The sequence below is a fragment of the Crotalus tigris genome, unplaced genomic scaffold (assembly GCF_016545835.1).
Source record: "Crotalus tigris isolate CLP2741 ecotype Arizona unplaced genomic scaffold, ASM1654583v1 scf7180000017668.6805642782:7212621, whole genome shotgun sequence".
In the NCBI taxonomy this organism is placed as follows: domain Eukaryota; kingdom Metazoa; phylum Chordata; class Lepidosauria; order Squamata; family Viperidae; genus Crotalus; species Crotalus tigris.
The window spans coordinates 805,013-822,234 of record NW_024096554.1 but is presented as its reverse complement, the minus strand read 5'-3'; the positions used below and the strand labels follow the sequence as shown (position 1 = coordinate 822,234).

General features: G+C 35.6%; 1 protein-coding gene across 5 annotated transcripts in view; it reads left to right on the top strand.

Annotated features, from left to right (window-relative positions):
* Nucleotides 1–17,222, top strand: part of BABAM2 (BRISC and BRCA1 A complex member 2) — a 145,015-nt gene that overhangs the window by 93,435 nt on the left and 34,358 nt on the right. For all 5 annotated transcript variants that reach the window (XM_039337058.1, XM_039337059.1, XM_039337061.1 and 2 more), the window contains exon 11: nt 15,415–15,568. In XM_039337058.1, coding sequence (XP_039192992.1) covers nt 15,415–15,568 — 154 coding nt within the window. The remainder of the gene's footprint in view (nt 1–15,414; nt 15,569–17,222) is intronic.

Below are 17,222 nucleotides of genomic sequence, written 5' to 3'. Positions count from 1 at the left end.
ATTAGCATCTTAAATAGTTAATTACTTTCTGAAGATTCTATCTCCTAATATGAAACATTAATACATATATCTCCAGCCTATAATGTTTCAATAGCTGGTGATTTTTTTTCACAAATAAAATATGATTTTTACACACATAGAAAAATCTTACAGTGCTTCCATCTGCTTCAAAATTCTATAAAATAGATGCTATTTACTATAATGAGAGAGGTTTCCCATTAAGCTTTCATTAAAAGTGTAAGTCCTTTTGATCTCTCTCAGCTGAAAGGAAGTCAATTTTTTAACCTAATCCTGAGCTAGGGAATCTGACCTGAAGTACATTATACTAAAGAACAGTTCTCAGTGTTCCTTGCATTTATTGCGATGGGTGGGACTGGTAAAAGTCAGCAATATGTGACCTTTGGAGCAAAAAGGCTGGGAAACTGGAATAGGAGAGGAAATTAGAGAATCTGTGCCCTGTTTATATAACATTTCTGTCTTTCCTCTCCTCACCAGCTTGTTTTTACAGAAGAAAGGTAGTTGAGAATTTGTGAACCAAAGGGTAAAGATAAATAGGGCCAACTGTTGATAGGGTGAACAGTCAGACAAATAATATATAAAACTAATTTAAATATAAAGTGATGCACAGGGGGGAGGGAGGAAAAAAAAAAGAACAACCTAATTTCACATATATACTGGTTGGTCTTAACTGTCCATAACTAATCAAGAAAAAGATCTTACAGTCATTGTAGATAATTCAACAAAGATGGCAGCTCATTATATTGCAGTGCGAAAAGTAAGTTTCATGCTGGAGATTATTAGGATTAAATTATATATTTTATTATAATATTATATATCATGATATTCTCATAATAACCTCATACACATTTATTGTTACGTTTGCATATGCTCGAATTCCTTCCCCTTTGAAAAAAACTAGGATTTTCAGAGTCTTTAGTTTTGGATAAAGGAATTTAAGAGAAGATATACCTGAGGAACATAAAATAAAGCATGGCATAGAGAAAATGGACAAGAATAATTTTTTTCTCCCTCTGTCAAAACATTAGGACCAAGGACCATCCAATGAATTTGATTTGGAGAACATGTGAAACAAAACAACTTTTCTATACAAAACATATAATTAACTTGTAAAATTCACCAACAGATGAGTGACTAGTTTTATAATGGAATTGAGTAAATTTAAGAAGGATGGACCGGTCAAGGACTATTAGTGTGGAAGAATTAATGTTACCTCGGAACTGGGAACAGCATGCCTCCAAGCAAAAGTTGCAGGAGAGAACCAGTCTAGTGTAGTGGTTAAGGGGCCAGGATAGAAACCAGGAGAAAAACCTACTCTTAGATACAAAGCCAACTAGGTGGATTTGGGCCAGTCTCTCTCTTTTAGTCTTAGGGAAGAGGCAATGGCAAACCACTTCTGAAATCTTGCCTGGAAAACTGCAGATTCTAGTCCAGATAGTCATTAGGAGTCAAAACTGATTCAGTCACACACATGCACACACAACAGTTGCAGGACAACATTGATAAAAAAAGGATTATGTCTTTCCCTTTCCTCCCCCCTTTTTTTTCTTTTCTTTTTTTTTTTTTGCTGGTAAATGCCTCACATATGAGAAGCAAAATACTGAGCCAAGATAGCCTTGGCCTGAGTAGAGCTGTTTTTATCTAGTATAGCCACAGGTTCCTCACAACTGACTTATTCCTTTTCTGTATAGCTATAATTATGTCTAAATGAACTCTGCCTTTTATTTACACAGAAAAAACTCCTGGGTTTAAAATAAAGTTCTCAAATATCATCTTTCATACAAAGAGGAGTATATTTGTCTCTAGAAGCCCACAAATATGTCTCCCTTTGTTTCTCACCTCAGCAACTGGCCAGATTGTTCTTTGTTGTATTACTGATGACAAAAGGGCTTACTCCCAAATTCTTATTAGGTATGCAGTCATAAAATTTAAAATATAAGAAAAAATATTATAGACAGATCTTTCAGTATTGTGGTTTGATGAGTAATTGCCTCTATATATAATAGTCATACCTTGAAATATGTAGCTCTGGTGTAATATGCTATACAAGAAAATTGCAGTAATAACAAGTACATTTCTTCTCATATTTGTTGTTTCAAATGTGAATGGCAACTGTAGAAACATATGTTTTGACTACATCTAATGATAGCAAAGAAAATAATGCCACAATATTAGAATGAAAGCCTTAGATACCAAATGAATATTAGTGTTTTTTCAAACCTCTACTAAAGTTAGGAGTGTAAATACTGTTTCAAGGTAATACTTGAAGGATCTTAAGTACTAATTTCTACCTGTAAAAGTAGAAGAAAATAATTTTGGAAGCACAATGTAAATATTAGAAGAACGTTTTCAGATCTTTTTGAAGTACATCTATGAGTTGAACAAAATATTGTGCATTTAATTTATTTTAGTGTATTTATTGTAAATCATGATTCATCTGCTTTTGGAGTTTATATGTAAAATCATATATACAAAAGCAAAAAAGAGCAAAATAATGCCATTCCTCATAATATAATATCCACTTTACATATAAATATTGGGTAGAGATTAATTCATTTGGTTCTGGGTAACTCTTTTGTTACAAAACTTCAGAGTTAATGTGAAATACCAACGAAGTCATATACCCTAAACTGAACTTGGCAAAGTTGGGCCTGGCTAACAGTTGGATAGAAGATCATCAGGAAATGCCAGGTCTAGTAGGCTAGATTCTGAAGTACAAAATAAACCAAATTAGAAAAAGGGAGTATGAAACAACTTGCATATAGCTACCAAGATAACTCATTTTATTTTAATGAGTCATATTTACACTCAGTCTATGAGATTTACTTGTGAATAACTTGGTTTTAAGAACAGGACTGCAAGCCCATTGCCTTTGTTTGTGTGCAGTTTCTATGTGATTTTTTTTCAGGTGAAAAATGCTTCCTATACCACCACCACCACCACTTCCATTGATTGATACCTTTTAAAGAACAGAAAATTCCTTTTAGAATCAAACCCAAACCTACTTTCCTGACATTTCAACTGATTGATCCTAGTCCTGACCAAGAGAGAATAAATCCAATCCCTTGTCTAGATGACACTGCTTTAGCTGTCTTGAGGACTGCTAGCATGTCCCTTTTGGTTCTCTTCTCCAGGCTAAACATACCCAGTACTTTAACTGTTCCTAATAAGATTTCATTTGCACTCTGCTCACCTTTCATTTAGCCCTTCTGTGAAACTGCTTCAGTTTGTTGATTTTCTTTAAACTATTATGACCAGTATCTAACACAATATTTCACATGGTTCCTGTGAAGATTAGAACAATAACTTACTGTGACTTTTCCTGTGATTCTTTGGGTATTGTCATTCAACCAGTTATGAATCTGTCTAACAGGTGTATCTAGCCCATATTTTACCATTTTATTACTGATATCATGGGAGACTATCAGATATTTTGCTGTACTAGTTAAACTTACTTTTGTTCTATAAGTTGTTTAAAAGTTACACCTTTCAATGTATTTTCCAGGAAATAAATTGTGAAGTAAATCTTACTTTCAAATCAATAGGTTTTTGATTAGATTTCTAATTTTTCCATGGCAGAAAAATATATAAGTTATGGTTACCTTTGCTACTCTTAGCAGTATTTTTTCCTATACCATAACTGATTACGTAGTGGAATACTTGGTGCTCTGTGAGCTTGATTGTTTGAGCTGTTTGAGTCCTTAGTTGAAAGCACCAGCTCAACACAGAACTACATATATTTCTACTATTGGAATAATTACTTAGTGAATGACTAACTAAACTAGAGAAGCACTTAGTAAAAAAAAAATTGAAGGGAAAGCAAAATTGCTTCTGTGTTATCATCTTATATTTGCCTTGAATAATGTACTCTTAACTAAAGAGGATGAGATTTATACATATGGAAGACAATTCCAGGTTGTAAATAGGGGAGAATATGAACACTGTCCAGTTATTGTAATAGAAAGCAGCACAAATAGAAACTCTGTTTCCTCCTTCTTTTCTTTTAGTAGTTTATTTATTAACAAGATGCCACCAAGTTTTTTATTCAGTTACTTTTCTTTTTATAATATACATAGAGCTATTTTTATAATATAATCTGGGTTAGTTTCAAGCAGCATCTCTGGTGTACTGCTTATTGGGCATACCTGAAGCATGCAGCAATAAGCATTATAAAAAACAGACAGTTTTATAATGTATGATTCTTATGTATTGTGACCCTGATGTGCTGTCATTCCAAATCCAAAAGTGATAATTTGAAATTGCTCAAATATTTGCTGAATGGAAGACCAAAATATAATAGTTTATTAATGAAATTTAGTAGGATCTTTTTTTAGGCTTTTGACCTTGATATTATATGCATAGGATATGTTTATTTATTTTTATTTATATTTCATATTTCTAAACTGCCCATCTCCCTCAATGAATAACTTACCAATTCTACAACAATGTTGCTAGCTATTTAGAGCTTTCTGCATCCCTGCAACAATTGGGGAGTTACCACAAGTTCTTTCCAGTCTTATTGTATTATGTTCATTTAGTTGATTCCTATTTTTGCTGTTGTCCAGATCGCTTGTTGGTAGAAAAGAATCAATGTTTACACTGATGAGACAAAAATAGTTATTATTTCCTAAGAATCTTGTCATTTTTTATACAAACAAATCATAGGAATGGCTTCTAGCAAAGAATCACGTATATAATAATGTACATATAAACTCCTTTATGCTTACTTATTTTACTTTTTATTTTTATTTATTTTACTTTACTCAGCCTGATTCTACATTGCCTATTCTGACTGCAGTTTTCCAATTTCATAGAAGGATGCTTTTTCCCTGAATCTTGTTTCTATTTTCTTTTAACTATAAAGCTTATACAGATATAGAAAAATATCCAAGAATTGATGGACCTGCTTCAAAATTCCACAGTTTAAATTTAGCCACAAAGATATCTTTTGTTTCATCAACTCCAATTCCAGTTAATCATTCTGAAGATCTTAGAACTTGGGTAGGCTGGTATGGAGAATGTGGTCTCTAAAATATCCTGGACTTATATCATTCAATTCAAAAATCGTTGTCAACATTTTGAATTCTTCCTGGAAAAGATTTGTATGACGACAAATGTATTCTGGCTACTGCGTTTGAACTTTTAGTGGTTTCCAAAGATTCAACAGTAACTACATGTAAAACATTCCAGAATAAACCTATTTAGTGTAGTTAAAATATATAGCTATCACTATAGCTATGTGTGATTTCATTTGAATTGATTGTGTATCGTTTGTCAAGTTAATGAAACTTCTTCTGTTATAATTTAGAACTAAAGTTAAATGAAATGAGTTGTTTTTATCCAGTTAAATCCACCCCTTTCTACCACATATTTCCCTATCTGGTTTAAAGAGACAGATTGAAAATTTATCAGAAATTGTTCACCATGGTAGGATAAATTGAGTAATTCTTGCCTAAATGTTTCCATCTGATGTGACTCTTTCCTGGTTAGCAATCTCTGGTCCTTGATTTGTCTTGACTTTTTCAGTTAGCCAGAAAGATCAAGCCAAGTGTGTAAATATTTTATCCTATATTTCCCAAACTACTATAATGAAGTCCCAGATAGAGCTGAAGGAAATTATTTTATCTACACAATAGTCTAGAAACATTGTCATGGCAGACAGTTTGCTTTGTTTTACACAGCTTACTCTGTCCTTGATTTAGTGGTTCTTTCACAACTTGGAATAGCTGTGCTAGATGAATGTGGTTCCAGGAGTAAAACCCTCAAGATTAAATTTGTGAACTGTAATTTGCACATGAAAGGGGGTGGGCTGCATGTTGCAAAGTATCAGTCAAATTATTGATATGCCTTGTAGGATGAGATAAAAAGAAAAAGAAAAAGGAGAAATATTTTGGCTTAATTGGCTCATCTAACAAGAAGACAAGAGCAGGTTGTCTTGCCACTAAAGTTCCTAGACTAATAAAGGGAGGCTGGGATAGATTAGAATACTTAACTTTGGCATAGTTTCTCTTGCAATTAGTATTTCATTAACTGGTATTATTGCTTTAAAATGAGTTGGACATTTCAGATAATGGATGCTGAATTTGTTAGAACAGATGTGGCTTGTCTCTGTGTGAAGCAGTTATTCTATTTCCCCTCTTCTTCCTTTTCCCTTCCTGATAACTGCGTAATTGAAAATGCTTTTAATATTTTCTAGTAGTAGTTTTTTTTAAGTAAGAATTATTTTTATCACAAATGAAATTAGCATGAAATTTTAATCAGTTCCTACAATATTGTCACTTTGCTATTTCCATAGTATATTGCATGACTTTTTTATGACAAATAGTATTCACTTTCCAATTCATAGTTATCAGCAGAGATCACTGTTTATGTATAATCTATGTCTAACCTTTTTAGCAATTGGAAGGTTTAATATAGAAAGAAAGATGGGTCCTAAAATTAACTGTTGAGAAATGTTAAGTGTAATAGATTTGCAGAAAATACTCCCAGAAAAGCGTTTCTATTCTTAAAACCTGTCTGTTTTTTTAATATTCTTAGAATTGCAATAAAATTAAGTATTTCTGATGAGATATCACTGTTTGGCACTGAACTTGTGTAAACTTGTTAGTGAGGTGACTCACATAATATAAGGTTATTTTTAGAGTCTAGATTTGGGTTACTACGAATGTTTTTTTAACCCGATATTAAGATAGATTCCTTTATCATGGTTTGCAAAGCTTGCAAACTGAGCATCTCTTAATAAATGACTAAGCAAAGGGTCTATTGGTACTTCCAGGAATTTACAGATGTGAGTCACTCCATCTATTGTCTGCAGAAATACCTATGAGTCAATATGTGTTTAGAAATAGTATTTCCAGTTTTGAACAGAGTTGCTGAAGCAGTGTTTTCAATCTGTCAGATTTATAAAACTTGCAGATGATTTAGTAAAGTTCAACAGCCTTATTTTCATCTGTATTCTGCATGGAAGGATTATATAAATGATTAAGTATTTTTTTTCATGCAGATGTCAGCGTGTTTGATCAGAACCATTTTTTTTTATCTCCGTCCCCTCAGTTTATCACTGTTTCTATTGCCTAAACCTATTCACTCCGTTCAAATCAAAAGATGCTTTCTTTAAAGTTGTTCTGGTTGTTTAGTGCCTTCTATGTCTGTCACAAATGCTTTGCTTTTATCTCTAAACTTGAACCCATTCTTATTTTTCTGTTTATTGTTTCATATCATACCCATCTATCACACTGTGACTTGTATTGTGAAGCATTCTCTCCAGTGGTGGGATTCAAATATGTGAACAACCGGTTCTCTGTGTGGATGCCGCTTCTGGAAGTCCATTCTGGGCCTGGGCAACAAAAAATGAGCTGCCGATTCTGCTGAAGTGGTGCAAACTGGTTGAATCCCACCACTGATTCTCTCTATTTAATAGCTCTATTTTTTCTACCTTGCTACTACAAATTCCTATAACTTGGCTGCATAAAGAACTCTCTGACAAATTGAAAGATAAAAAGGACAAGTATAGAAAGTGGAAAGAGGGGAACATAACTAAGTCAGAATATCAGCAAATAGCCCGAGCCTGCAAAGATGAAGTGAAGAAAGCCAAGGCTCAAAATGAACTAAGGCTTGCGACCAAAGTCAAAAATAACAAAAAAAGCTTCTTTCAACATGTAAAAAACAAGAAAAAAGTGAAGGAAACGATTGGTCCATTAGTGGGTGGAAGTGGCAAGAAGGTGACAAACAACAGGGAGAAAGCAGAACTATTTAACTCGTGTTTTGCATCTGTCTTTACACAAAGGGAAAAAACAGACCAACCTATTAAAAATAGTGCCATAAAAAACAAAACAGAAACACAAGTTAAGATAGGCAAGAAAATGGTTAGGGAGCACCTGTCCAGCCTAGATGAGTTCAAATCGCCAGGACCAGATGGATTACACCCCAGAATTCTCAAGGAACTGGCAGATGTGATATCGGAGCCACTGAACTATATTTTTCAAAGATCCTGGAACACAGGGGAACTACCAGAGGACTGGAAAAGAGCTGATGTAGTTCCCATCCTCAAAAAAGGAAAAAAAATGGATCCAGGAAATTACAGACCTATCAGCCTGACCTCAATACCTGGGAAGATCCTGGAAAAGATAATCAAACAACGAATCAACGAACACCTAGAGGCAAACAAAGTCATTACTAAAAGCCAACATGGGTTTGTCAAAAATAGATCATGCCAGACAAATCTTATTGCATTCTTTGACCAAGTGACAAAATTAGTGGATCAGAGGAATGCTGTGGACATAATTTACTTGGACTTCAGTAAGGCATTTGATAAAGTAGATCACAACCTACTACTTGACAAGATAGAAAAATGTGGGGTAGACAGAACCACCACCAGATGGATCCGTAGCTGGCTGACCGGCCGTACTCAGCGAGTGGTCCTCAATGGAACTGCATCTATATGGAGGGAAGTGTGTAGTGGGGTGCCCCAGGGCTCTGTTCTGGGCCCAGTACTCTTCAACATCTTCATCAACGATTTGGATGAAGGGATAGATGGGGAACTCATCAAATTTGCAGACGACACCAAGCTGGCAGGAATAGCCAACACTCCAGAAGACAGGCTTCAGATACAGAAGGATCTGGACAGACTTGAATACTGGGCACTAACTAACAAAATGAAATTCAATGGTGAAAAAAGCAGGGTTCTACATTTAGGCAAGAAAAACCAAATGCACAAGTACAGCATAGATGGCACCATGCTCAATAGTAGTAACTGTGAGAGGGACCTCGGAGTCCTAGTAGACAATCACTTAAATATGAGCCAGCAGTGTGCTGCAGCTGCCAAAAAGGCCAACACAGTGCTAGGCTGCATTAACAGAGGGCTAGAATCAAGATCACGTGAAGTATTAATACCACTCTTCAATGCCTTGGTAAGGCCCCACTTGGAATACTGCATCCAGTTTTGGTCACCACGATGTAAAAAAGATGTTGAGACTCTAGAAAGAGTACAGAGAAGAGCAACAAAGATGATTAGGGGACTGGAGGCTAAAACATATAAGGAACGGTTGCTGGAATTGGGTATGTCTAGTTTAACGAAGAGAAGGACGAGGGGGGACATGATAGCATTGTTCCAATATCTCAGGGGCTGCCACAAAGAAGAGGGAGTCAAGCTATACTCCAAAGTGCCTGAGGGCAGGACAAGAAGCAACGGATGGAAACTAATCAAGGAGAGAAGCAACCTAGAACTAAGGAGAAACTTCCTGACAGTTAGAACAATTAATCAGTGGAACAGCTTGCCTCCAGAAGCAGTAAATGCTCCAACACTGGAAGTTTTTAAGAAGAGACTGGACAGCCACTGGTCCGAAATGGTGTAGGGTTTCCTGCCCGAGCAGGGGGTTGGACTAGATGACCTCCAAGGTCCCTTCCAACTTTACTACTACTATTATTATTATTATTATTATTGTGTGCATAAAACAAAAGCTGCTTTTTTCACATAAACCTCTCCTGCATTTCTTTCCCGTGCTCCTCCTCGTGTTGAAATTTTGGGAGGGACCTGCTTTTTTTGCTTATATAACTTGATCAGGCTTCATGAATTTGAATAATGATGTTTACATGAGAGCCAAATTCAGTCAGCTAATTAAGCAATTAGTGATCCAGCACTGTAACACAGCCTATAGATTATTAGAATAAATGGGAAGCTCTGTATGTGTGTATGCGCGCGCATATCACATTCAAGATACATACATACATACACCACCTTGAATTATTCAGAGGAAAGATCCCTGTATAAAAACCAGTTATTTATTCATTTATATAACCTGCTGAATTCCAGCAACCACAGATTTCTGGCAAATATTTGAAATAAATACTGGGTATATTTTAATTAATGAGGGAAGAGGAAAAAACCTAAAAAATCATTTGGAACTAAGAAGAGAAATAGTCATCCTGGGTCTAAAATCAGGAGAAGCGAAGTTCTCAGAAAAAGTGGTAGAGATGCAAAGTGCCAGGGACAAGTCAGCTGAAACGTCATAGGATATACAAGGATGTTCATGGGGTTGGTGGTTGAAAAAGTCAACATGACCACAAAGCTCTACTGTTGCTCTTATGTTAGTTGTACTTGCAATATATCCCAAAAAAAATCTGGTGGAATTTTGATTACACAGTTGTGGCAACATGGTCTTTACCTTTCTTTAACCATATCTTGTAGACACTCCTGAGAGTAGGTGTATTGTGGAGGGAGATGGTAGGAAAGAAACAACTGAGTTATGTCCACTCAACTATCCATAACTACCCATAATTGAATTCCTACAATGTCCTGTTAACTGGAAGTATCCTTTTTCTTCTCAAGTCCTTAGTTTTTGAAATAGTTCCTCTATGGAGAAAATTACAGCAATTGCTCAAAGGCTAATCATAGCAAATGAAAGCTTCTATGAATTAACAGTTTTGTCTCTGTTGTGCTTTTAAACTTGACTTCAATGCTATGTACTTACAGCTTTTAAAAAGCAAAGCTTTTAAAAGAAAGCTTTTGACTTTTTGAACAAAAGTTTTTTAAACATGCTATTAATACCTTTCAGTTCGTCTGATACTTAAAAAAATCAAGAAAAAAGGAGATTCTTCAGGAAAAAAATAAATGAAACTAACACCACAGATATTAACTTGTCTTTACTGAAGTTTATTACTGCATATCACTGTTTTATATGAATTGTACTGCCTTTAGCTAAATACAGCCTATTTAACTGCCTTTTAAGAAATATGCAGTATATGAGAAAAATAATTTTTAAAAAATAAGAAAACACATAAAAGAAATTATGAACTTTAATTACAAAGGGCAAACAACAAAGTAAGCCCTAACCTCAAAACTATAATCAGATTTTAGGAGGTTGGGTTGACTCTACAGAGTAGAACAGAGCTTTTGCTTTTGCTTTTTAGACTTTCAGAATAATGCTACAAAAGTACATTGCTAACCGATAAATCACTTTAGATAATGGCAGAATTATGTTGTTAGCCAAGAATGAAACAGTAGATATTTTAATCTCAAATTTTAGTTGTCATTTCTGTCCCCAAGTAGAGGCAGTTTGATAATAATTTCCATCATGGTGTTATGATGGATGCTAACACAAGAGTTGAGAGTTCTCAGCCACCTCTCGTAACTTCTCCAGAGATACAATTTATCACTTAACACTCTCGTGTAATTAACTCTTATTGTTTTATATTATACAAAAAGTTTAAAACCTAAGCAGTGCCTTGCTGATAGATCTCTGGCCCATCTAGCTCCAGCAATTGATTCTCATGGTTAAAAATCATGGTTAATGATTGCAGAGTTCCAATATTTGAGGGTCACCTACAAAGACGAGGAAGTCAAACTATTTTCCAAAGCACAAAAAGGCATGACAAGAAACAATGGTTGGAAACTAACCAAAGAGAGAAGCAATCTAGAACTAAGGAGAAATTTCCTAAGAGTGAGAGCAATTGTATAGGGTCTCCTGCTCAACCAGGAGGTTGGACTAGAAGACCTCTGATGTTCTTTCAAACTCTATTATTCTATGTTCTAATGATCTTTTCTGCTACAGCAGTGGTGTCGAACCTATGGCACACGTGCCAGAGGTGACACTCAGAGCCCTCTCTGTGGGCACGCGCACCATTGCCCCAGCCCCACCTTCCCCAACAGCCCCCTCCTCACCAGCAGCACCCCTGGAGGAGAGTCGCCCCTGACCGCAGCCCATGCGGAGCAGCATAGCCAACGACATGGCAGCTGGGTAGCGGGGACAAGACTCTGCCCTCATGCCCCATCATGCGCAGTTGATGCTGTGGGGTGCGGGCGGAGGGCGTGGCCACCATGGCACTGCTGGGTTGCCTGGGTGATCTGTGGCAGGCCATGGAGGCGGTGAGTGGCCCTGCGGGTGGGTGGGGTGGGGGCGGGGCTGGGCTGGGCTGGGCTAGGGGCAGGGTGGGGGAGGAGCAGGGGCAGAGCAGAGGCAGTTTTGGGGCACTCGGTCTCTAAAAGGTTCGCCGTCACTGTGCTACAGTATATATACACATTGTATAGCTTCATCTAACTGAACTCTAGCAATGTATGCTCACTTCAAGGAGAAGAAACTTTGGATCAGGATAATGTAAAATGGTGCAACTGCAAATGGGGTGTACTCCGGCTACCTTTTCAATGTGGCAAATAATTTCCTTTCCTAAAGCAACCTTTTCTTTGTATAATAGTCCAGCCTTTATAGAAGAAAAGTTGCTTAAAATAAGTTCCATATGAATAAATAAACAGTTAATTGATACCTTACCTGTTTTTATAGCTCCTCTCTAAGCATATGTTTCCAACTGCATATGCACTGAAATAGTTAATATTGATTAATTTGTTGGGATAAATATTGTATATGTATCAATTCTTGCAAAGATAAATAGGTTACTTACATCCCAGTAAGAAAAATTTACTCTGAATTCAGCATTTTAGATTGTCTGTTTAGTGACTTTTCATTTTTCATCATCGTCTCTAATGATCATGATTGTATAATTGAAAGTATGATTGTTATACGTAAAGACTGTCCAATACACATTTGTTGAATTCCTTGAAGTTTCCACCTGTTACTAAAGCTAAAATAATTAATAACAAATAATAAATTACTTTTAAAAATATTTAAAAATATTTACAGCTATGCAAAGAGGTTGATTTATTGATTAGAGCATTGTTTAGGCTTTTATTTCATTTATATGCATGGTCCTATATCTCAATATGTTCAGTAAGTATTAAAGAGTTCATATTTAAAAAAATCTTAAACTTTTCTATGCTGATTTTGTAAAAAAAAATTTCCTTTTTTCTTGGAATCATGATCTTATTTCCTTTCAGGTTGGAACATAATTTGCCATCAGGAAATCCATTTTAGGACACTTTACTCTAATTCCCAAATATCTTACAATTGCACTTTCCTTTTTTGCTTTTCCTTCTTTAAACAATCTCAGCCATACCTTATTCAGATATACACATGTAGTTTTGTGCTTACCAGTAGTTATGTATTATACATATTTACACTTCATTTGTTTAAGTGGAATTTTAAATATTACTTTATATCAGCTAATTCCATCCATATTAGAATTTGATTCTTAAGTTCCCAAATATAAATTAGTAGTAGAATTTATTTATCAAGATTCAAAAGAAAGGATACATTTTCCATGGTTTTATGTGTATATATACACCAATAAAATATTTTGCTTGGCTGTTGTTGTATATACATGGTTACTGGATAATTTATCAAGTCACATTATCCGCCAGTGTAACTATATCGAAATATGTTTTTGAGTTCAAATGACGTTCCTGAGATATATGGTAATAACTTCCTTGCAGAACATGCTGTAATTCTAAACCTGAAAAGAAAATATATTTATGGAAAGTAACTGCTGGTAAAGATAAAAGATAAAGATAAAATGTAAAATGTCTATCAGAACCCTTGAAAATATATTTCCTAATGTTGGAATTCTTAACTTCCCATTATAAATTGTGGGTCTGAATTTTTTTTATTTATCTTTTTTTTTTTTGCCTTTTTCCTCCCCCCAAAGTAGGTAGGTCTCATCTATAGTGTCATTATCTGTTGTTTTATATATCCACAACTGATAATTAAAGACCACACTTTGACCTATAAATAAATGTTTTTTCATATCTATTGATTTGGTATTTTTTAAAATAGAAAATGGTAGAAAGGATTTTTTACATCTGAAAAGTAGGTTTTGTATGAGTTATGACTAGTTTGTCTGCATGCCTATATTTGCTGCTGCTCCTTGGGCATGAATATCATTGGCTTGTGGACTTCCATGCGGTTGTAAGTTGTAGATCTTTTCACTTGGTCAGGGTTGTTTTTGGCAGTTGTGGGACTCCTCCATAACTTTCTCACAACAGCTGGCTGCCTTCTTCCAAGGGATTTGTTTGGCTGACAATGGAAAGAATCAAACTGATGCCACATACTGGGGTCTGAGCCATTCAGTTATGCCACTGGACATCAGTACTGTGTGCAGTACTACTCTCAGCCAACTCTCAATTGTATCACTGGACACTAGCTGTTCATTGAACATTTGTGGTAATTGAGCATTACACAGCCAGTCTATGGATAGCAGTAGTGTCCAATGATGTGATCAAGAAACGTCTCCCCCCAAATTGTAAAAGAACTTAGGCTAGAGAAGTTAGCATGACAGGTTAGCTGTGAGTAAGGTGATTCCTTCTGTTATCAGCCAGCTGCTGCACGAAAGTCACATGGAACCTCGTAACTGGTCAGACCCAGAGACACCTTACGTAAATTCAGGTATATTACACAGACAATCACAACAGAAGAAAGAGAGAAAAGGTGCTTGTTGGAGGAAGAAGAGAATCATATGTTCTGGAACCTAATCCCTCAATTTCTATATATCCAAGTTTTTGTTCTTTATTTGCAGTGTTACACTGGAACTGATGTCTCAAGGGACACCTGAATGTAAAAGAAGTCTTAAGGCTTTATAAAAAAAAAATTTCAATGAATGGAAGATGGTCATAAGTTATCATGTTAACATATTCAAACTGTGGGTATTACAACAGTGAATTGAGAAATTATCTATAAGATTCTGTGTAAATAAAAAAATTAGGTTGATACATTGTTTTCAGTTCACATAAAGGATTTCTTGGGAAAATTCATTCAAAACTGAACCAAATAATTCGTTGTCTCCCTTATTTCGAAAAAGCCTTATCTATCATAACTGAATACAGTAATGATAATTATGTAAACCTAAGGCTTGTCCAGTAGGTCTAGTAAAATAATACTGGTTTAATGCTATGCACCAGTATTCTAAATTAACTCAGAATATTTTATTAACATAACTTTGATCACCTATGCCAAGAACACCTGCAAAAAGTAATAATAATAAACACCTGTCATATGCAATAAAATGATGAAGACAACCTTGTAGCCCAGTAGAGAAACTGAATATGCAAGGAGAATGAGTAAGAACTATAGCTGAATAGCACATTATTGTTGAAATTTAGAGGCACAATGACTGGGGAGTGCTAGATTTATTTATCTCTCAGAAAGTAGCACTGTAGGTAGACAGCAAATCATATCATCTAATTAAATTTTATCTGTGCTTTATTTTGTTTATATTTAGTATGCTTAGCGTGTTTCAGAAACATTTCAAATTTAAACAGGTGTCCGTTAAAATGATAGATTCAAATTGATCTGTCCATTTTATTTTTGTGCAACAAATCTGGCAAAAATATGATTGAATATTTAAAAAAAACCTGAACAACCTGTAAATTGAGCATCTTTTAAGCACTTGTCAGATTTTAAAATATTTTTAATGTACACGTTTTCGTGCATATTGTTAATATAAGATGGTAAAAATCAAGAAAGAAAACAAATTGCTTATGTATTTTTTTTTTCTTTTCTTTTTTGTTTGTAGTTGACTTGCCACTGTACTTTCCTCGGGATCAGCCAACTTTGACATTTCAGTCTGTCTATCATTTTACAAATAGTGGAGAACTATATTCTCAAGCCCAGAAAAACTATCCCTATAGTCCACGATGGGATGGCAATGAAATGGCCAAAAGAGCAAAGTAAGTTATATTTGGGTGAAATAGTTATGATATATGCATTTTTGAACAAGCTTAGTGATTGTCAGATTTGTTTACTTAAACATGATTTCACTTCTTGGGTAATTATTGATATCCCTCTACTTTTATTATCAGTTTATTATCAATCCAATATTGTGTAGTAACTAATCAATTAAACTTCCAGCTCCAATTATATCTCTGCTATTACCATCAGAGATAAAACTTTCCTATATTTCAGTGGCACAAAACTACCATTTTATTACTGCCTGGAATCACTGTGTAGCTGCCAAGACTCACCTTGTAGGGGAGGTAGGTGGTATAGAAATTTAATAAATAATAAATAAATAAATAAAAATATTACTCTACAACCACAGTACTTGCTTTCATGAGTCACTTGGCCTCACGTCTGAAGGTATATCATATGTTTTGCAGACAGCTTTCTCTTTTTCTCCTAAGTCATTTCAAGTTAGCCACTTAAAAGACTTCTGTGCTATACTGATTTATGTATATTGTTCAGCAATCTCTAATTCATTGTTCTTTCAACACTTCTGCAATCTGATGATTGTATGTAAGGCACCTTTATACATTTGTCCATCCTCTAATATTTATGCCCTTTGTTGCCTTATTTTCTTTTCATTTTTCTTGGGTTTTTGAAGTCATTTAGCAAAGCACTTGAACCCTTGATGTGAAATGATGCAAACAGTTACTTAGCAATAACACTAGGAACAATAGACTTGTTGAATGATGGTATAATGAGGTAAATAAATATAATTTCATCACTGCCCTATAGGTTTGGGCACAAAAGAATAGAAGAAACCATTATTTGCTAATCTGAGCCAGTGAGATGATTGCTGAAAACTCTAAGTCTTTCAGAAGTTCAACATACTTGACAAAGGAAGAGTGCTTTGTCTGGAATAAGTCAGGATTTTATAGGTACCTTCACACCTCTAAATCAGCTCACAGTTTATTGCTAGAATGCTAGCTTTTTGAAACAAGGAAAAAAGTATTTCTCTTAAATGTTGGAAGGTCTATAATATTCCATTGGAAATAGGATGCAACAATTTGAATATATAAACTCTTCTGCTCAAATATACTTATGAAGTAAAGAGTCTATAGAAAGTTTTGCTGCAGACAACAGTACCGAACTAATGAAAATTTCTGTTGGTCTATATCACAGGTCGGCAACCTGCGGCTCCGGAGCCGCATGCGGCTCTTTGAGCCTTCCCCTGTGGCTCCCAGCCTCCTCTGCCTTTGCAGAGAGAGACAGAGACAGAGAGAGGCAATTGCACTTCCCTGCTTCTCTGTGTGTGTGTGTGTGTATGTGTAAAAGAGAGTGCACTCACAGTGTTCTCCGAGGAGCTGAAAAGCTTTCTGGGCGGAGCTCCTCCCTTTGCTGCGTCTCTGAAGGAAGCAGGAAGGGCAGGAGAGAGCTAGCTAGCCCAGTTAGGCTGACTCAGGAATTCTGGGAGTTGAAGTCCATGAGTCATAAAAGAGACGAGGTTGCCTACCCCGGAGGTTGTTGGACAACAGCTTGAAGCTTTCCAGGTGAGCAGCAGATAGGAGGGGGGGGGGGAGAAAGAGAGAGAGAGAAAGAGAGAGAGGGGGGGAGAGAGAGAGTGGGGAAGAGGAGTGGCAGACCAAGGGCAGATAGAGAGGG